The 21,403-nt window shown below is 42.1% G+C and overlaps 4 protein-coding genes across 7 annotated transcripts; 3 read left to right on the top strand and 1 right to left on the bottom strand.

Moving 5' to 3' along the window:
• The first annotated feature begins 394 nt into the window (after window positions 1-394).
• On the top strand, window positions 395-6,775 carry LOC105025410 (twinfilin-2). Of its 2 annotated transcripts, XM_010896055.5 has the most exons (9): window positions 395-519; window positions 3,776-3,954; window positions 4,048-4,143; window positions 4,239-4,343; window positions 4,464-4,478; window positions 4,991-5,116; window positions 5,278-5,428; window positions 5,735-5,856; window positions 5,969-6,774. In XM_010896055.5, the coding sequence occupies exons 1-9, from the start codon at window positions 423-425 to the stop codon at window positions 6,140-6,142; spliced, it is 1,065 nt and encodes a 354-aa protein (XP_010894357.1). In that variant the 5' UTR covers window positions 395-422; the 3' UTR covers window positions 6,143-6,774. The 2 variants fall into 2 exon arrangements, with proteins under 2 accessions (XP_010894357.1, XP_010894358.1); XM_010896056.5 differs by lacking the exon at window positions 4,464-4,478 and having other exon boundaries at window positions 5,969-6,775.
• Window positions 6,776-9,310: 2,535 nt separating this feature from the next.
• On the top strand, window positions 9,311-18,099 carry LOC105025413 (cytokine-inducible SH2-containing protein). Of its 3 annotated transcripts, XM_010896062.3 has the most exons (5): window positions 9,311-9,883; window positions 11,309-11,469; window positions 11,651-12,141; window positions 13,397-13,470; window positions 18,021-18,099. In XM_010896062.3, the coding sequence occupies exons 1-4, from the start codon at window positions 9,864-9,866 to the stop codon at window positions 13,433-13,435; spliced, it is 711 nt and encodes a 236-aa protein (XP_010894364.1). In that variant the 5' UTR covers window positions 9,311-9,863; the 3' UTR covers window positions 13,436-13,470; window positions 18,021-18,099. The 3 variants fall into 3 exon arrangements, with proteins under 3 accessions (XP_010894364.1, XP_010894363.1, XP_028969610.1); XM_010896061.3 differs by lacking the exon at window positions 18,021-18,099 and having other exon boundaries at window positions 13,397-13,515; XM_029113777.2 differs by lacking the exons at window positions 13,397-13,470; window positions 18,021-18,099 and having other exon boundaries at window positions 9,313-9,883; window positions 11,651-12,723.
• hemk1 (HemK methyltransferase family member 1) lies at window positions 12,699-17,832 on the bottom strand. Its single transcript, XM_010896058.5, has 11 exons — window positions 17,583-17,832; window positions 17,265-17,444; window positions 16,722-16,813; window positions 16,367-16,460; window positions 16,124-16,261; window positions 15,959-16,023; window positions 15,833-15,882; window positions 15,646-15,751; window positions 13,824-13,919; window positions 13,522-13,632; window positions 12,699-13,412 (listed from the first exon to the last, which is right to left on the bottom strand). Exons 1-11 carry the CDS (start codon window positions 17,661-17,663, stop codon window positions 13,349-13,351), a joined length of 1,077 nt encoding a protein of 358 aa, XP_010894360.1. The 5' UTR covers window positions 17,664-17,832; the 3' UTR covers window positions 12,699-13,348.
• Window positions 18,100-18,511: 412 nt separating the features above from the next.
• nprl2 (NPR2 like, GATOR1 complex subunit) lies at window positions 18,512-21,369 on the top strand. Its single transcript, XM_010896057.4, has 11 exons — window positions 18,512-18,608; window positions 18,700-18,791; window positions 18,935-19,103; window positions 19,204-19,312; window positions 19,395-19,531; window positions 19,762-19,859; window positions 19,961-19,997; window positions 20,090-20,183; window positions 20,263-20,380; window positions 20,519-20,661; window positions 20,808-21,369. The coding sequence occupies exons 1-11, from the start codon at window positions 18,534-18,536 to the stop codon at window positions 20,873-20,875; spliced, it is 1,140 nt and encodes a 379-aa protein (XP_010894359.1). The 5' UTR covers window positions 18,512-18,533; the 3' UTR covers window positions 20,876-21,369.
• Window positions 21,370-21,403: the final 34 nt, after the last annotated feature.

Genomic DNA, 21,403 nt, shown 5'->3' on the forward strand with positions numbered 1-21,403 from the left:
TTTGGGTCTCTTGTCCGTCTTTCGAACTGAACACGGTGGGGGTGGGGACCTGGGACTCTGGACAGTCAGGCTGTGGACAGTCAGTGGCAGCTAAATTTGGGAGTGAGGGGGATCAGGTTCCCTCTCTGAACACACATGATCCTGTCCTAGTTACTCGAGCTGTGTCCCCTCTCATACCACCATAGTCCCTCAGAGAGCTGTTCGCTCACACAGTGACTTCAGACCCTCCGACGGTGCTTAGTCACTCAGGCTTTAGTAGCGCTTTTATTGCCACAGGTTATCCCATTCTGTCTCTCTTTGGCCAGGCTCAATCTCCACCATCTTCTCTGGGACTTGGCTACCTTCTCTGTCTCTCAACATCCCCCAACTCCCCCACCCCCCACAGCACACAGTGGGTGGGACAGACTTCTCGCGGACCCACCATGTTTCTGGTTCTGGTCGTGACGCCGGAACTCAGGGAGTTCTTGGCCAGGGCAAGGGGTGGAGCTGTCCGCCTCATCCAGGTGCAGATCCAGAACGGTGAGTGCCCCTGGGGACCCAGATGGGGTCAGGGGTGAATGGGATGGGAGGAGGAGTTTTGGTATGGTATAGTGGATTACTAGTCATTTGAGAAATTATTGATTGCGATTTTCCATTTTTATGTGATTAAACTGTTCTAACTGTATGTTTATTTGTGTGTTAAAAGTAGGGGCCAGGCTTGGTCACCTTTCCATGTGCATCAAGGTTTTGGGTTGTTTTGCCATTTATGTCCCTTAATGATTAACGTTTTTGGTGTGTGTGGGAGCTAGCCGTGATGTCTGTTGGTCTTCCGTTCTATCCCTGGTTTTTGTGAGGCTAATGGAGACATTGTTGAGTTGAACAAAAAACAAACATTTCCCAATATGTTGAGAACCTGTGACATATCTTTGTACAGATGGTGTTTGGTCATTCATTTGAGACTGACTGCAAAAGAGACTGTACTCAACTTTGTAATGCTGGGCAAGTTGTCAAGGTTTATCCCATTGATCAAGTTGAATTTCAGAACGGTTTGAGGAAAGGATAGAAAGTATCATCTGAGCCTCACTGGACTCACTGTATAATACACATTTAGAGAAAAACAGGAAAAGGTTGAATGCACAAAGACGTTTGTTTTGAAAGTTCATATTGACCCAGGTGTTTCAGGAGGGATTAATGAATTTGATCACTACTTGATAGTCCTTTAGAATTTTGTCCGATGCCAAATTATCTAAGATATTAAGGTGCTGAAAGTTGTCATCTTTTGCTTCCTCCAACATACCATTAAGCAGTAATTTCTTAATGGTTCAGAGCAATAGAAAATATATCCTTACAAACAGGGTTTAAAAAAAGTGTCCTATATTATAGAGCTCAATTCTATGAAGTAGATTGTTATGTTTGAAATGACACCCATGCTGTTTTCAATAGCATGCTGTGTCTCACCTGACAGTGGGTAAAACACAAAAACATCAGATGATCTAAGATCTAAGCTGTTTGTTGGCACTATCACTCACAACTGTTTTCCAGTTAAGAAACCATGTCTCATGGTATGGTGGGGTATGCAAAATAGGTCAAAGTTGAGCGCTTTTATCACTTTAATGTTTTGGCATTCAAATCCCCAAATCCCTTTCCTGTACACCTATTCCATGGGCAAACATGCAGGCTATTGGACAGTTTTTTTTAAAGGGAGCTTTTGAACGTTAACTGAATTCACATTAAAAAGTGATAGAATCCAAATGAGTCTACCCAGCCTACCCAGATGGCTCCGTTACATTTTCCAACTGATGCAACTATTGTGGCATTTAACGCGAATGGTAAGAGTGCCTTTCATTTTCATTCATGCCTTCCATTCGGTGAACTTGAACAACATAGACTGAATCCTTAACCATCCAGCTACCAGAACTTACTCTAATGTTCATTGGGCCATCCGTAAGCTGAGGTGCCATGTCAGATAAGTCTTAAAATTCATGATTTGTTTTCCAAAAAGCAACTACCACATGGGCAAAGCAGCTGTTCATCAGCTGTGTGAAAGCTATAAAGCATTCAGGCTATGTGCCAGACTGTGTGTGTTCCGCGGCGCGTGAGGCAACGAGATGGCCTGTGAGGTTCTAGGGACATTTTATTGATGTACAGTCTGGGATGTTTACATCGTGTCTGGGACATCTTGTCTGGGCCTATCATCACTGACACTGGCCGTTTGTCATTCTCCAGACATCTAAGACCTCGCTATCTGACTGATAGGGCCATGACGCCTGGCTCTTATTGGGCTGTGCCTGGGCAATTTGAGGGCTATGTCTTTGACATCTGGGCCTGCCTCCAGGAACCATTCGGGCCAACAGTCTGAAGCGTTTGACTGCACTGTGTTTTAGATCCTGTTTGAGGCGTGTTGAGTCCGCTGTTGTTGTTTTTTCCTGGAGGTTGTTTGGCTATTAGGCTACTTGGGGGTTTATCTTAATTGTTTGGGCTGTTAGGCTTCTGTTTTGCTGTTCTCTGATATTTTCATGTCAATGTTTAAAGAAAAATAGGATATCTAAAATGTTTTCATCACTGACCTATGGAAAACAGCCTAAGTGTGTCATTTTTGTTTCTGTCAACTCATTGGGTGATTTTATAAGTCACAATCTCTTTGTCTGGTGTCCTCGACTGATCCCACACTATTATGGTAGTGAAAACTCTCAGCTGTCAGCAATATGACAATAGGAGTTCTGCAAGAGTCTGTGTGGGAGAGCGATTGGGGCAGGGAGAGAGAGTTAGATAGAATGGCTGATGGAAAGTGTGTCTGTGAATAGGAATGTGTTTGAGCTCAGAATAGCAACTGCACTAAGAGATGGTCAGGAAATCTGCCTGCAACTCCCAAGGACATTGGACTTTCGGGCTGTGTGTGCATGCAGTCTTAACCCTGTGAGACCCCTGTGAAAAAATATAGCCCTTCAGACACCAAAAATTCTGATAATTATTTTCCTAATTGATCTTTTGATCAATCAGATATGCCCTGAAATAGATATGAAAATATGTTATGTGATTAGCCAAACTCAAGTGAACATCGATCACTTGATCATGTTTTTATGTTATTGAGAATGATCTCAGAGCTCCATTAAGAACAGGACAGCCATGGAGCCTACTAGCAATTGTGGACAGATCTTACCTAATGACAGCTCTCAGCTCTAAATGTCCAGCAAGATTAATATTACCTTGAAGTTGATTTAAGTGTTAATACACCTTTAAACCAAGTGTTTCTGACACTTTTATCCAGAGCAACTTTCAGTGGTGAATAAATACATTCCCATCACTTTTTACTCTTGCCCTGAGGAAGTCAAGCTCACAAACCTGTCGTTACAAGTGCCATACTCTATCAACTGAGCCATGCAATATCATCTGACATAGTAGAGGGTGAAAGACGAGAAGACACTCGAGGGTAGAGTGTGGAATGAAAGAGATGATGAATGATGTCATCACTGCAAAATAAATGTTTTTACCAAAAGAAATGAAAATAAATGGTTGAATCAAGCAAAAACATCTGCCAATGGGATTAGAAAATTTTGCTTGTTACACATCCTGAAAAGGAGCAACATAGTCAAATTCAGACAGAGCTTGACTCTTAGAATAATACAATGTGATTTTTAAAGAAATATAATTTTCTATCATCAAGGTATGTAATCAGATATCTGCAGTTATTGGTTGTACTACAGTGGCGTTGGTGGAATTGAGTGCTTGCATCTGTATCTAATTAAAGTTTAAAGCATAGGTCAAGGTGTGTGATGAGTTGGGCTGTGTTTTTCAGAGCAGTTGGTGCTTGGGGCATTCAGAGAGGTGAAACAGAGCTGGGACCAGGACTATGACCACTTCCTACTTCCTCTACTGGATGACCACGAGCCATGCTACGTCCTGTACCGCCTTGACTCCCAGAATGCACAAGGATATGAGTGGATCTTCATCTCCTGGTCCCCTGACCAGTCTCCAGTATGTCCATGTTGGAACCTAGTGACACATAGGGTTGTGTTTAAACACGTTTGACTTATCCATGTCTTGTTTACCCACTGATGTCCAATACAGGTGAGACAGAAAATGCTGTATGCTGCCACCCGTGCCACAGTGAAGAAAGAGTTTGGTGGCGGTCATGTGAAGGACGAGATGTTTGGCACGGTGGAGGTACAGTTACATCCCAATCGAAGACTCTTTGATGTCCTCTGGACATAGTAAGGCTCCTCTTACAGACTTCCCTAAATCTTGTTTGCTCTCATTAGGAGGACATCTGTCTGGAGGGGTACCGGCGCCATGTGTCGTCTAGCTCCGGCCCTGCCCCGCTCACAGCTGCCGAACAGGAGCTGCAGAGAATCAAAATCAATGAGGTGAGGTGGCCAAGCACCTACGGCGATGTCGTCACAGCTTACAGTAGTGTATGTGTATAGTATTCACCCGCTGTTAACGTTTGTTCACAGAGGCTAACTTTGTTGTCGCTACTTTTCTAGGGCAGGGTGAAGCAGGTGAGTTGTTATGACAGACATGCTTGTCCCTGTGTACCACATTTGTTTTCACAAGTTGAGAACAGAACAGAGTGTTCCCCCATTAATCAAAGCAAAGAGGCAAGCTAGTTTCCCGTAAACAATGGCCATGCTTCTTCAGGGACCCCGCATGATTGACCACTGGGATGAAGTCAAACCGGTTGGTCAACGGCTAATCCTAGCACACTAAATACCCCCACAGACAACTGAATGAGCCAGCTACTAAATGCTTAATAATTGTAAACTAAATAGAAAGTTAGAATTACACAACAGATTTGAGATCGCTTTTCCTTTTCTGAAGGGCGGTCAGAGGAATGAGATTCTGGGGATAAATGTGCATCTTTACAGACTGCAGGTGTTGTGTATGTTTGTGCATGATTACCATTGTGTACATGTCCTTGTGTGAGTGAATTTTAGTCTGGCTAATCCCTGGTCACTTAATTTTCTTTCAAATAATAAATGTGGGTATTTTGTGGGAATGCTGCCCCCTGCAGGTGAAAATGGAGATCAGCGTGGAGAGTAAACAGCAAAACCTACAAGGCCTTGCTTTCCCCCTGCAAGAGACAGCCAAACGGGCTCTGAAACAACTTGCACAGAAACACGTCAACTACATACAGCTGGTGAGCCTCACAGAAATGCTGCGGTTACTCACCCATATAAAGAACTAGAACTATATTTTGCAGCTAAATTCTCCATGTGCTGACCCATGTATTTTGACCAAAAGCCCACTCAGCCATAAAGTAATCTTAGTAGTACCTGTGTAATATTTGTGTTGTTGCAGAAATTGGACACAGAGAAAGAGACAATAGAACTGGTCCATTCTGAACCAACAGAAACCAGTGGGCTGCCTTGCAGAGTCCCAACGGATACACCCAGATACCACTTCTTCCTGTATAAACATTACCATGAAGGAGACTACTTGGAATCTGTGGGTCAGTCTCAGTCATTACTGTCTTGATTATTCTACCACTTCATTTATTTAATCTGATCATTATTCATGGCAATAATATTGAAAAAGTGTAACCTTCACCAGAATGTCAAAAAATATTTTGTTCAGTCCTCTTCCAGAATATCAAAAATATTTTGTCCAATCCTCTACCAGAATATCAAAAAATATTTTGTCCAGTCCTCTACCAGAATATCAAAAAACATTTTGTCCAATCCTCTACCAGAATATCAAAAAATATTTTGTCCAGTCCTCTACCAGAATATCAAAACATTTTTTTTTTGCTCCCCAGTGTTCATCTACTCCATGCCAGGGTACACCGTTAGCATTAAAGAGCGGATGCTGTACTCTAGTTGTAAGATTCGACTGCTTGATGAGGTGGAGAAAGATTACCACCTGGAGGTTGCCAAGAAGGTGATGACCTCGAGTACATACAATGCACAATGTACTAATTGTATTTCTCGTTATATAATAATTCCCTGACTTACTGAAAGTGTGCATTTATTAGAAGTTATCTTCTCTACAGATTGAGATCGACAATGGGGATGAGTTGACAGAGGAGTTCCTGTACAGTGAGGTCCATCCTAAGCAGCACGCCTTCAAACAGGCCTTTGCCAAACCTCGTGGCCCCGCAGGAAAAAGAGGTAGCAAGCGTCTCATCAAAGATCCAGCGACTGGGGAGAGAAGGCCGGAGACCTAGAGAGGACAGAGCTTGGTCATCTCCCTGCCACTAGCCAGCCCCCAGCCCTGAATCCTCCCTCTATCCCCACGCCCTCTATTGCCATGCCCTCTATCGCTACGCCCTCTATTGCCACGCCCTCTATCGCCACGCCCTCTGGCAGCTAGTTTGGCAATGAGGAAGTGACAGGAGGAGAACATGCTCCTGGCATTTTTATTTTCACATCCTTTGCTTGTGTTTTAACAGTTTGTCGTTAATGTACGTGCCTTTCATGAGCACCATCTATAAGATAAACTTAAATTAATTTGTCTTTTCTCTTTTCATGTCACTCTAAAACACAAACTCTAACACACTGACACATGCAGGCACACATTTACTGACAAACATGAAAGGCCCATGGGTCGTATTAAAGATACCTCTGCCAAGTTTCCCTAAAGTGTTGTCCATACCATGCTCGTCACCACTAAATATTTTGTTTCAAATATGTTTGTAAAAAAAAGCTAATATGAATGAGAGGAATTCTGAATAAAATAAAATGTGTTATAATGTGTTGTAGAAAAAATGTCTAAAAGACTGTTTGTTATAGACGTGTTTGTTCAGTGGGTGAAGGTGTGGTATAGTAACCCCAGATGTAGAATTATAAATAATGAGGTGTCAAACATGGAAGTCCATTGTCCCCATATTTATTCGTTATACTGTTTGAAATGCTAGCTGCTGAAGAGGCACAACAAGTAATAAACACAAGGTTCAGAAAATCTAAGTGTTGAAAACAAAGGTCACCATGCAAGTTTTCTAGTAAGTCCAAATTTGAATTACTTTGCTGCCTCATTGAGGACCTAGATAAACTTTCCAATCTTTCTGGACTAAAACCCAGTCATGATAAAATGCACATTGGATCATTAAAAGGTACAAGATTTAAATTGCATTGTGGTCCTGTCAGGTGGGCTAATGGTGAAGTGGATATCCTTGGTAAACATATACCAAAAACATACAGATCTCACCACTAATATCTTTGATAGGAAAATTGGCAAAGTAAAAGGACTATCTAACAATTTTGGTAAAGTTGCCTTGGTCTACCAAGGTCTACAAAGGCAACTTTACCAACATTTTTAGATACAGTCCTTTCCAAAGCTTCAATTTCCTATTTACTTTGTCAATTTTCCTTGGTGATCTCACAATTCACTGATTCATTCATGGCACTACCTAAACCCAGATAATATTTTATTAAAGTAATGTAGTTAAAAAAACAATGTTTCTTTGTTTGGATTGGTAAACCAGATGTTAAACTGGCATATTTATACAACAAATATGAGTTGGGAGGAGTTATTAAATGTCTGGGCTATAAATCATTCTCCAAAATGATTTTCAAGCAGGCTAATAAGAGAGCCTCATCCAATGTTTAAAAGGGGGCTCTTTCCACAGAACTAAACGTGTCATTTTAAATGGATGAATGATGGAATACTGCTTAAAACATCTACCTTTTTAAATGAATCCAAACAGATTTGGTTACAATTCCAGTTCTATCTTCTAGAAGATCCCGATCAGATATTAGAGCAAATAATATGGCTAAATTGAAATACATTAACAGAAGGTAAAACCAATTTTCAAAGAAAAAAATGTATAAGAAAGGTATCAAGTTTGTTATCAAGACATAACTTGTACAGACAGTAAAATTCTTCCTTACAAGCAACTCTTTGAGGTAAATGGAGAATCATTTTTGGTTCAAAAGTATATTCAGATCATTGCAGCTCTGCCACAAGAATGGAAGCTGAAATTTAAACTACAAAACAGGATTGAATTACCCAGACTGCCACCTTGAGGTCAACTACTGGAGGAACTGGTATCAAAAGACAACTATGTGGAAGTGGTATCCCTTACACAGCTCCGAAAAACATTAAGAGACCACTGCACATTTTTGAAAAGGAAAGTTTTGAGTGAGGAACAGAAGCGTTCAATTTGCAGTGGTCTCTTAATTTTAACCCTTGTGTTCCTCACTCAAAAACTTCCTTTTCAACCTTTTTTGGAAAGGAAAGAAAAAAGTGCAGTTGTCTCATTTTTTTCCAGATCACTGTGCTGCGGTCGCCGCTATCCATGATAGTTTTTAGTTTGATTGCGAGTGTGTGTCTGTGTGAGGTGGGTGTGTATGGGGGGTGTAGGTGTGCACCCATTTGAAAAATACAAAGTTGAAATTATGTTAATGTAGATGGTTTACAGATAGATAACCAAAAACTACATTCAGGGAGCTCCCATATTAGGACTAAACGTTGAAAAGTCGTTGCTTACATGATTTTGCTCAGTGGGTAGAAATATGCAGATGGGACCGATCGTAATAATGTCAATGTCATCAATAACTGAGGGGGCCCAGGCAAATATATTATCGGGGGGCCCAGGATTCCTAACCACGTATCTGCACATATAAACAACATATTAAACATCCAGCCCAAAAATTTGAGGTTTAAAAATGAGTATGTTATTTGCAAAAGTCTCTGAATGCATATTCTGCAAGTAATTTCTCATTAACTGAATTAACTATTAGCATTAGTCACACAGTGTCAGAGAAAATGACATGACATTTGCTATTGACATGCTAGCACTGAATACAGGCACACCAACCCGGACCCCTAGCAATTGTGACCTGATGTTTCTGAACTAAAGCAACGTATTATATTCTGTCATCGTGTCTTGTGACGCTACTTTAACAGAATTCTGCCGATGAGGTCTTTGCCTGTCCTGGGAATACACAATAAACAAGTATGAAGCCTTTCATTAATTAAATTAACTGATTTGATGATTTAATATTAATGTGATCAAAGATAACTTGGCCTGTACACCTGTGTATTTCCAAATTCATTCAGCAGATTTGGTTCCAAAGCTTTTCTTAAACGGAAGCAAATGAAACGATAAAGAGAAAGACTCAAAGCTAAAACATAGAGTATAAGAATCAGCTGAATTTATAAACACCGAGTCGGGTCAGGACTGATGATTAACTTATTTACAGCTTAACTCAACAGTTTGTTTCAAATCTTACCCTACTGAACCAGTCCATCATAGAGACGAAGATCTATATTACTGGAAATAGCTCAAGCATTCCGCATATCCATTATTCTAGTGATTCAATTCCTAGAACGAGTAGAGGGCAGGCTGCCGGCTCGGTAGGCGGGGATAAGCGCACCATGTTTCTTGGAAAGTAGCTAGGGGGAAGGTACAGTCGGATTCCTAGTAGAGCAGCGAGCACAGCAGACCGACGGGCTACAAAATGACAATGAACATAGATTCGTCACCAGGAATGATCTTTTTCACACGGGCTTTCACAATCACAGGTTTTTAAAATAAAATATAAAGGTTTGGAGCCAAATTAAAACAGGAGAAGTTGCGGCTCCGCATGACGTCAGAGGCGCTGGTGTGCTGAACCGTTCTCAGAATAGAATTCTTGGAATTGGTGAATTTTAAAAGCAAATCCCCAATCTCTCCTTCACACGCTTTCAACCCATTCTCGAGAGAACACTCAACGCACTGCATCTCCGTATTTATTGTCTGACTAAATTATACATTACATTGTTTTTCAATTCGTTAATCATTGTCAGAAAGTCTATTAACATATCGGATATTCGGACCCGTTTTCTCTTATTCCCTGAACTGCTGCGTGGGAAATTAATAAAAATAAAATAATTCCTTTGTTTCGACCGGCTATAGTTTCGCTAAAGCTTGCATTGTGGACGATTGCGGGCAATCGAAGACCATAATGATTCTTTGTGTTCAAGGGTAAGTTCTCATTCTTTTGTTAATGTTTGATGTCATCATGTTGATATAAGAAAACTATCCAAAATGACAAATGCCAAAGAAGTTGAGTTTATCTTTGCCGTAACATGACCTAAACATTTATTGCAATATGTTAATCTCAGACAATATACCGAATTTAATATGATCCATGTGGATGTTTATTAAATCGAAACGGATTTAAGGGTAAAAAACGTTTTTTGTCCCCCTTCTATTGGTATTTTTTATGTATTTGTCTTCCCATTTAAATGAATCGAATACGGCAGTTTAATTAGGCCTACTTTAAGTATTATTTTTTACTGTATGTCAGGCGTGTAACACTATCATTTATAACTATAGGCTAAATATATGATTTTTTGAAGCATTGTTTAATCAAAGACAATTTAGTGAAGTAATAATAATTTTACAATGTTTTCCCCACTTAATTTATGTACTACCACCAAGCGACAATTAGCAATAGAAGCATTAGTTAAAATCAATGCTTACAAGCTCTTCATCAAAACATAGCTCAAAACCAGAGGTTAGTTAAAACAGGCACATTAATGACATAAACCAACTAAAAGGGTAGGATTAGCTAATCATCCCTGTATGCTAGAGTCAGCCTATACATTCGGGTCTATATCAGTAATTTTCAAAGTCGTAACACTATACAGCGGAGTGAAACACGTTAGACTATTTTTTCTATTTTTATTTTAACTATTAATCTATACAATATATTCTATGCTTAGTTTAATGTCTAGCATTAAACATAATATACATATCTAAATTCTGAAAACATCTAAACTAAATCTATAAATCACTACTTTGACAAGTCAACTTAATTAAGCACATTACAATAAATATAAAGCAGTATACGAGACTTGCATAACGTTCTATTATTTATAAGCAGTTCAATGTAACAAAACTTGTATAACCCCTAAAAATAAATTTAAGGTGTTTTTCATGGTTGCAAACGGTAGTGCTTTTCGTGGCTATGACAACATAAAGATATTGTGACTATTTTTAACATTGTCTTTGGAAGGTGTTTTATGTAGCCTGGAAAATGCACTTATGTGGATTAATTTCATAAAATTGCCTATTTAAACAGATAAATTCTCGTTTCAGAACATGTCAATAAATTCACACAACAGTTTGCTTAATGTGAAAGCCCCCTTGTCCCTGTCAGTGTTAAACCGAGGGAGGCAAGGAGCCGTCTAAGTTTTAATGTCAAGATGTTAAGTCTAGTAAAGCCACCACTCCCAAATGACCAGTAGTTTGAGGCCCCAAAAAAAGTGGATTAATTGGCCTATGACAGTGTCAGGATTATCCAATAAAAGGATGATGTAATGAATGGTTTAACCTGTCGGGAAAGCCTATACACCCTGCCTGCCCCAGGTCCTGTGCTCATTACTGCTGTATTTTTTTGTACAGCCCCAGGCCGCTGCTGTCTGGTACATCCACAGAGGGTCCCTTAGGTATGCTGACAGGGAGCGTCTCCTCCCCTCACTGCCTTCACAGCACCCCCACTCAGTGGGACCCCACAAAAGACCTGTGCACCATTGCCAACAACTTCTTCTACCTTGACACCTCAGGTAATGCAAATGCAACGTTCAAACTGTCAGCCAGTCCAACTCTGTGAAACACTGTGTTGATTGATGTTGAAATGATCTTCATTATTGCGTTTCAATTTCACCATTCTACTCTAGCTGTATTGCTTAAATCTACACCATCGAATAAGTGAATAACCATTGACTTATCACTCTCACTCTAAAGGCTGGTACTGGGGAGCAATCACGGCGGGTCAGGCTCACTCAGCCCTCCAGGCTGCAGCAGAAGGGGCATTTCTGATTCGAGACAGCAGCCACCCCCTTTACATGCTGACCCTGTCAGTCAGGACGGCACGCGGACCCACCAGCATACGCATCCAGTACAGCGGAGCGCGGTTTCTGCTTGACTCCAGCTCACCCGCCCGGCCCAGCTTGCTGTCCTTCCCCGACGTGCCCAGCCTGATCCAGTACTACGTGGGGCCGGGGAGGAAGGTGGATCAAGGAAAGGCGGAGGAGACGCATGGCGGCAAGCACCAACAGAGGCCGGCTCAGGAGAACACGATAGTGCTGAAGCTCAAGCGGGCCCTTCTCAAGCCCCAGGCCTTCCCCTCCCTACAGCACCTGGCACGCCTCACTATCAACCGCAGCACAGACTGTCCCGACCAGCTGCCTCTGCCATGCCCACTTGTGCGATTTCTGCGGGACTACCCCTTTCAGGTATGAGGACATTCTGGTCTGAACAGCGGCGGTGAACTCAGTTAAATCATTCTACTGAACCTTGGGGGGAAATAAGTCACTGGCTAAATTGAACAGTTCAACCAGACTTTGAGGGAAAGAGGTCCCGGTCAGCTGGAAACCAACAGAGCCCCATAGGACATGTGCTTGTTTATAAAACCATGTTTAGGAAAAAGCCTCTCAGAAAACACTGTCTGGTTTTGGATTTCTCAGAGGGAAGTGGGTTTCTGCGTATCTCGCCGCAGGAGATTCACTGGAAACCCAAATGCGGTGCTAAGTGTTGTGACTCCTGGTGCTGAGGGATACGGGAGCAGCCTCCGTTCTCCCCGCCCATCGTGCTGTGGGCACACTGTCTATCCTGTTTCTGAGCAGTGAATCGTTTCCCAGTAAGATGTACCTTCAGTGTTTTGTCATTTCATTTTTTTATTTGTCCTATTTTTTACCCCCCACTCTGTACATATTCCCTTTTCTATATGTATATAAAAACACAATATTCAAAATGAATCCAACTCTTTTGTCTTCAACGCCCCGTTGTCTTCTCGTGTTTCGAATTCCAGAAGAAACTCTATAGGCCTGACTGTGCAGAGGGAAACCCCAGTGGGTTGCATGGTGTAGTGTGCCCACTCTGGGTTTGTAAGTCAACATCCGAGGTTACCTTCATAACAGACGGCGGGCCGAGCCTCACACTCACTCACGGCAAACTACGTGTACAGCAGGATCTAGGAGGTGGCCGAGGCACTCAGAGGAGGGCTGGATCCAATGTGTTTTTGTGTAAGAGGGGAATCTGAGTCAGCGGGCGAGTCAGTGGGAGGAGGGGGAATCAGTCGATTCGCAGAACTATTGCACGTTTCCTGGGAGGGTGAAATTCTAAGAGGGAGGATTCTAAGTAAAGCCTCTCAGTAATTACCTTCAGCCTAGTGCTCTCTCTCTCTCTCTCTCCCCCTCTCTCTCTCCCTCCCTCCCTCCCTCCCTACCATTTACTCTTATTGCCACACAAACACACATTAGCAGCCACATTAATGTCCCCAGGTAAAAATTTATATACAATATATGTTTGTTGGGGTTTGTGAGTTTGAACTTTTATGGGGGGGACTGGTACGCATGCGTACGGGGCGGGGGGATGGAGGTGTTGGGGCTCTGGTAGGTCGGCCAGGGGCCACGGAAACAGGATCCAGATCTCAGGCGGTCTCTAAATGCTGGTCCTAGTCTTGATATATGTCGCGTTGTCATTTTCAAGGACGCAGAACCGAGGCCTAGGAGGGACAAACAACATTGAACAGCACGTTTGCTCACACTCCATTAAAGAGGCAGGTATGTTGTAGATGTCACCGAGACACAGCGGTCTGCTGATTTGCGTCCGACCTGCCGGTGAAATCGTGGTGTGTGTGGACGTAGCGTAGCCCTCGTTCACCGCCCTCTGCCCACAGCTGAATGAACGGTGGATGACGTGGGTCAACTTCCAAGTACACACGACTGATGGAGAGGAGAAAACAGGAAAATACAGAAGTGACACTTCAACAACAGAGATTAAGTACTGACACGATGACTATGCAGAAAGCTTCTTGGTGTGGGCCACAAAATGGCACATCGAAATGAATGAATACAGGCAGTTTCCTGTAAAAAATAACCCCTGAGGCATTCACACACAGAGTCCCCGTTATTACCCGTTATTCGACAGGAGCTGTGGAGCCAGGGTTAGAATGTGTCTTATCACCTGCATTCCATCAACACCTCCATCCAAAGCATCATGATCCTCAAACCTGGAAAGGGGCAACAATGAGGATTATTGATAGCACATACCTGTCAAACTCATTTTAAGAGTGTTTGTTTGTGAAGTGCGTCCGAGACGACAGAGATGGAAAGAGGCCTGAAATGTGTATCAGTCCAATCAGTGTGTCTGTGGCAGCATGGGCAGCGTCATCGAGCCCACCTTGAGGTTAAGTAGTCAGGGCTGTGTTGAACATTCAGGAGCCAGGTTTTCAAATAAAAAAGGGCATCTTTCATATATTGATTGATTTTTAAAGAAATGTTTATTTGTTTGTGCTAGGCCTATTTATTTCCGCAACATTTACATATTTAGAGTTAATTGTGTAAGTATACTTTATCACATTTTATAGTGGTTCAATCTGGAACTAAAATGTGTTACTTGGGATGTTCTGACAATGATTTACACAAAATGACAATGTTCGTAAAACCAAAAGTATATTATCTTTTTTTAAATGATTTTTATCATAAGACCTAATTTTCCACTTACCTTTGTTGTTGCAAATTCTGAGATTTTTTAGATTTATTTGGCTTTCTAGTTTACTTAAATCAACTTCTTTTTTTTTTTTTACAAACATTGACTTAAGTGTCACATGATCTCACATTATATACACCAGTTACTGGAAGGTCCTAGAGAGTCAATCGTGGCTGCTGTCCAAGCGCTTTGCCCTTTTTACAAATGCTGATGTAAAAAGGGCTTTATAAATAAATGTCATTGATTGATGGACTGATTGGTTTTTACACCATAAACCCTCCACTATAGAAACACTGAAAGAACACGCCACAATCACGACTCTGCCTAAAGTCACTGAGCATAATATCCCCGTTATAAAGCATGGTGTTATCAGCACTTTGCTATTGGGATGCTTTTCATTGGCATTGATTGACAAAATTAGGGATTAGAAAATCTTGGAGGAAAAGCCTGCAAGATACCTTGGACTGGGCTGGGGGGTTCACCTTTCAGCAAGACAGAGATTCCAAACACACAAGTCAAGGTTACACTGGAGTGGTTTAACAACAACAAACTGAGTGTCCTAGAATGGCCCAGTGAAAGCCCCAGACCTCAATCCAATTCAGAATCTGTGGCAAGAAAATACATTTTGTTTTTGACTGAATGGTTCACCACAGAGATTTTTGTACATATTCAACATTTGGAAGCATAATAAGCAGCATAGTTTTCAAACGTCTATGTGATTTCTGAGTGGCTGTTTTATAACCCAGACCATTCAGGGGGTGGAGCACCAAACTGTGAGCTGTCCTTTGGGTTGATAACTGATATAAATTTGCTAGTTGGTAAAAAATTCTATTGTAAAGTCATTCTAATGTTTTATAATATCAGAATACAGACGAATATCAACATTTCCATGTTTGAAGGATAGCAGATATCCTTCATGGGTCAAGGGAGTTGGGCCAGCAACAGAAGGGTCACGGTTTCTAATCCTAGTTCAACCTGCCGTTTGCCCTTGATCAAAAGGGTAAGTGTTTGGGCACTGATAGACCCTGTGCGTGAAAGTAATCAATGTCACTATAAATAGAGTTGCATCCCTTCTGATGACTTGGTTGGTTGTGTCCAACTGGGTCATCAGAAAGGAACAGCCAATGAAGTTGGAAGTCCTACCCAGTTCACGACATTACCATGGTGGATGAACTGAAATGGCGACATCATGCTTGAACACATTTGCTCTAACCATCTCTGAGTGTGTGACTGAAAGCTCATCTCACTTATGGACTTCAGGATCCAGAGATGCCATATCCTCCGAGAACAGGTACGGAGGGTTGCTGACTAAAACTGAGACCGGACTGCACATTCTCACAATCATGTCTGCATCTAAAACATAAAAACAACCACACTCGATTAGTCTTTTCGAAAACAATGTCATAATATCCCTCCTGTCCCCATTGACCTTACCTCTTATTACATCCATATGGTGAACCTCGAGTCGGTCCTGGAGCCCCAAACTGTAACATGCAGAGTTCTGTGGTCACATTACAAGAAAAAAATACAACTATTTCAATCTTGTGTTTTGATATTTACCTATGTGCGTTTTCCACTGTGAGTTCCACAGCATCTTTGTTTTTATCCAAAGCGATCGCTCTGAGCTGAGAGAGAGAGAGAGAAACTGAGATGTGGGAGTTTTTTGAGTCATGGAGCTCATAGGTCCAGGAACATAATAGGAAAGTAAGAGCAAGAAGAGCTCACCTGTGGAAGGGAGTTAAGCAAACTGAGGGAGATGGCACCAGTGCCACAGCCCACTTCAAGGCATCGAAGATTGGCCTCCTCACTAACTCCAGTCCCCTGCTTCACTTGGAGATCTGCAAGCATTAGGCCAACCAGCTCCTGCTCAAACAGACGCACAGCCACAGTGGTGTCTCTAAACTGTAATTTCAGAAGTCACAGAATGGACTATATTTTGAGTGTGTGTTGGTGTGTATTCTCCCACACCTCAGTTTCAGGTCGAGGAATGAACACCGGAGGACTCATCTTAAGGGTCAGATCTCGAAAATCCCACTCTTCAATCACATACTGCACCGGCATTCTGAACACACAGCACAACTCACTTGTTCATATGATGGGGGCTACATTATGCACCAGAGTTGTGGTTATTCACTGAGACAGAACAACAGGTCAAGTCACAGTCGGACTGGAGAATTTATCATGGAATCAATCGCATTTAAACGTGTTTTGTACCATTCAATTAATTCCGTTCCAGCCATTGTTATGAGCCTGTCCTCCCCAATTAAGGTGCCACCAGCCTCCTGTAGACTGTAGCATGTGAAATCTAAAATACACTATGTACCTGGTAAGACGTCTGGTACAGAGCTTCCATGTCTGCTCCATCTGTTTGTGTGTCAGGAATTCAGCCAGTCTGTCCTGCCCAAGGCTCTCTAACTAGGAGGAAAGAGGTAGTGTGATATGGAAGACAACCACAGAGAAGGTTAGACGGTCCATTACTTAACATTTCTCATAATGGGGTCAATTAAAGCCATCTGCTATTTCATGTAGTCAAGTGGGTGGGACTTTTTAGATGAACCGGTTTGACATGGCTCTAATGCGTCATAATGAATTTCCTCATCTGGTCAAGCAATAATCCTTCTTACCACATTGCTTCCTTAATCAGAAAGCACTCACCATACCTACTACCTACCTGTACGCTGGAGAGTGAATTCATCAAAGAACAACCATGACTTAACTTGTAGACACTTCACCCAGCACAAAAGGTTAATGGAGTGTGACAAGACAATACCACCCTTTCAGTTATCCTAATTATCTACCACGGACAGTGCTGAAGAAATTAGCACGACCCACTCTGGGTCCCTTGGCCACGTTCCTGGAAACTCACTGTTTTAACGCCCAGCAAATGTGCAATGATATATTGGCTGGACAGACGTGGTTCTGAGACACCTCGCAGCTGGAAATGTCTTGTCCATAACGTGACACATTCCTGCACAGTGAGTCTGTAGTCTGTAGGTATGGCTGGGATGCATTCAGCCACACCAGGAGAATGAAATGTGTACAACCGCTGAAGAAAGACAGGAAGAGACGTAGAGAACAATAGAGTGAATCAGTAATTTATTTTACGATGAATTTGTAACTTCAAGTCGCACTTCAACTTGCAATCCACATGCAACACCTTTTTAGAAAAGTAATATGCATTCACCTTGTGTCCAATACACCGGACTATAAGTGGGTCAACGCGGTTATAAAATCCATTCAATGATCTTCGTAATCTTATCCACATAGTCCACTTGTCTGAGACAAAAGATCAACACTTGCATCCGTTGACGTATAAACGTTTAGAGATCAAACGTAGCTACTTTGAAAGTATTTATAACAAATAACTTGCGACAAAATGTATTTAAATAAGTTGACTTTACACAATTGAAATCATTCGTTAAGAGTGTATTCACTTCCGGTCTTCGTTAACTGTTTTCAGAATAAAGGTACTCAGATTCCTAATTAAAATCTACTATATCATGTCGATTAAATTAGAATCAGGAACAGTTATCGTATATTTTGAAGAAGTAACAAATTGCATAATATTCAAATTTCAACATACATCTGATTAACAGATTTTAATTTTATTTCACATTAACAGAGTTCATGTCCTAAAGCTGACTTCCATCGACTGTACTGGAACGTACCAACCATCTACGCTAATGTGCAGCGCAAATAAGTGATGTTCGTGAACTGATCAATAGCGCAGGTTTGTTGTTATGTTAGCTACATGCTATCTAGCATAACTCGTTTACGATTATATAGTACGTTGCGATATATTTTGTGAATGACATTTGAACCGATAGATTGCAAGAAAGGGTATGTGTGTTTGTTCACACAGCTGTCAGAGAGCTGACTAGTCTAAAGCTTACATAGCCGGCTTGAGATGGCTAGCTGGCTTGTTAGAGTGCTGTACTGTTGACTGTCAAAAACAACAACCCCACCCCTCAGTCAGAACACCACGTATAATAGTTCACTAACAGGATGATTACTTGGATAACTGGATGTCTTCACATTTTCTGGGAAGAGATTTTGAAGCATTAGGGATTGCTGTTTTTCTTTGTTTACTAGCTATCTTAGCTAGCTAAAGTGTAAAGTGCTGTTAAACGTCTTCATGGGGATGAGTCGAATAGAGTGCATATTTTTTAGTGAGTTCCACCCCACACTGGGACCAAAGATTACCTACCAGGTACAGTATATATTTTTTGAAAAGTTCTACATTGGTTTCACATTCACTTTGACCTCCGTCACATCGTCGTTTTGTGACCTATCCTCCCCAGGTTCCGGAGGAGTACATATCACGAGAGCTTTTTGACACTGTACAAGTGTACATCATTACCAAACCAGAACTGCAGAACAAACTCATCACTGTGTATGTACACTTGGATAGTTACATGACGTTTTTAATTGACCAGTTTTAACAGCCTGTCTTATTTTTGATCCACTAATTATTTTATATGTTAACTTGTGGTTCCGGTACTGCTATGTTTAATGTCTCCTATGTCTTGGATGTAGAACGGCGATGGGGAAAAAGTTAATTGGTTGTCCGGTATGCATTGAGCACAAAAAGTACAGCCGCAATGCTCTGCTCTTTAATCTTGGCCTTGTGTGCGATGCACGGACCAAGACCTGTGCCCTGGAGCCGATTGTCAAGAAGCTCTCCGGATACCTCACAACGCTGGAGGTCAGAGTGATAAGCTGGGTCTAGTGTTTTTAAAAATGACTATGTCAGATTGCCAAAAAGGATACCTAGAAGTGAGTGCTCATTTGTCTTTGATTTGCAGCTGGAGAGTGGTTTCATATCTAACGAGGAGAGCAAACAAAAACTACTACCCATCATGTCCACGTTGTTGGAGGAGCTCAATGCTACCGGCGCCTCCACCTTACCCATCGGTAAGACCCTGCCGCGTGGGAGACAATAGCCAGAAGGTCAAACCCGAATATCTCACACTGTGCTTTCCTCCCTGTTGTTCAGACGAGTCCAACACGATCAACCTGAAGCTAATAGAGCAGCGCAGGGACCCTCTGATCGTTCAGGAGTATGACGTCCCAGTGTTCACTCACTGCAAGGACCACTTCATCAAATCCCAGTGGGATCTGACCACCCAACAGGTAGTCTTCCCAACACACTGGCCACGGCTAGCCATCACCCAGAAGGTGGCACGTTATGCTTTTGTAGTCTGTCCATGAGAAATGACTTACAGTAGTCTAGTGACTGTGGTGGCTGAGAAAAAAGGGTTTCAGAGAAACAGGGATCAGCCTTCATGGGGTACAGCCATGCGTCTGTATCAAATTAGAGCACTGCACGAAATAAGGTTGAAATGTGCTGAATTCTATTGTAGATCCTGGCCTACATTGATGGGTTCCGGCACATCCAGAAGATATCAGCAGAAGCGGATGTTGAACTTAATCTCGTCCGTATTGCCGTGCAGAATTTGCTGTGAGTACTCCGAAACTGATAATATGATGGGGAGGAAGAGGAAATGTTTTCCCCACGAAAACATGGTATATTCACATTCTAACAGAACCATTTCTTCACAGTTACTATGGTGTCGTAACCTTGGTGTCAATATTCCAGGTAATGAAACCCTCAGATATATGGTCTTTCTTTTCATGCTGTTTGTGTGCATTCCGGACCTCTGTGGAATAACTTTGTGTTGTGCCCTTCAGTACTCCAACGTGTATTGCACAACACCCAAAGTCCAGAGCCTGATAGATGACACGTCCATTCAGGAGGAATGTCTCAGCTACGTCACCAAACAAGGTAACCCGTCTGTTTGGGGAAACGGTGGTACGAAGCGGTGCCGGCCTTTGTTTGACCCCTCATCCCGCCTGTGTTTCAGGACAGAAAAGGGCCTGTTTGAGGGATGTGTTCCAGCTGTACTGCGGCCTGACTCCAGGCACAACTGTCCGTGACCTTTGCTCCCGCTACTCACAACAGCTGCAGAGGGTGGACGAGAGGTGAGTCAAGGGTCCTTCGCGTCAACGCGTCATTTTCAGGGGGCCTGACACGGACAAAAGCATGGTGTGTGTGGCTGTGCGTAGGAGTGTCTAAAACGCTACCATTTCTTGGAGTTGATGTCATGCAATGTTTAACAGGAGGCTGATCCAGTATGGGCTGATGAAGTCTCTGATTCGCCGACTCCAGAAGTATCCTGTTAAAGTTCTCAGAGACGAGAGGAGCCGCCCGCCACGCCTTTACACGGGTTGCCACAGTTACGATGAAATCTGCTGCAAGACTGGTATGTTGGAAGGCGTCTCTAATGTCCAGACATCTGTTTTTATTGTAATCACAATAGTGTCTAGCAGGATAAATCATTAGAGGATATATTATGGATAAATAATATCAGTGTGTTCTTGTAACAACGGATAATGTTTCTGTCTGTAGGAATGAGCTACAAAGAGCTAGATGAGCGTTTGGAGAATGACCCTAACATAATTGTGTGCTGGAAGTGAAACACTGGCTTACAGCAACTGCACTACAACTGACTTTATGCAGATGGAGCAAGCAAACCTTGACAGACTGACAAAAACAAGGTCCCATTGTACTGAAACCGAGGCTTCCTGCTGTATTCTCTCTAAAGCACTAAACTGTCTGCTGCCTAGGATTGACAAAAACTGGTGCCAACTCAGCCGAAGATTCTATAAACTCACTCCCAATATTGCTGTGATTATGTGTGGCCTTAATGTGAAGGGTTCTGGAAATGATCAGTGGATTCTGTGGAGAGATGTATGAAACCAATCTGTTTTCTTCTATCCGGCTCTTTAATTCAGAACAAGGAATGTGAGAATTCTGGGGGTGAAAAAGCATGTATGTATGCATTTATTTACTGATTGCTGCTGTTTTATCTTGCTCACCTCACCTAGGTTGAATAGTATTGGGCTATTGCAGAAACTGTTTGTGTACCAACACTTTGCACTAATAAAGCTGCAGTTGTTGATTTCAGTGACCCCACTGTCTGATTGCTACTGTTTTATCTTGCT

The sequence above is a fragment of the Esox lucius genome, chromosome 17 (genome assembly GCF_011004845.1).
Source record: "Esox lucius isolate fEsoLuc1 chromosome 17, fEsoLuc1.pri, whole genome shotgun sequence".
In the NCBI taxonomy this organism is placed as follows: domain Eukaryota; kingdom Metazoa; phylum Chordata; class Actinopteri; order Esociformes; family Esocidae; genus Esox; species Esox lucius.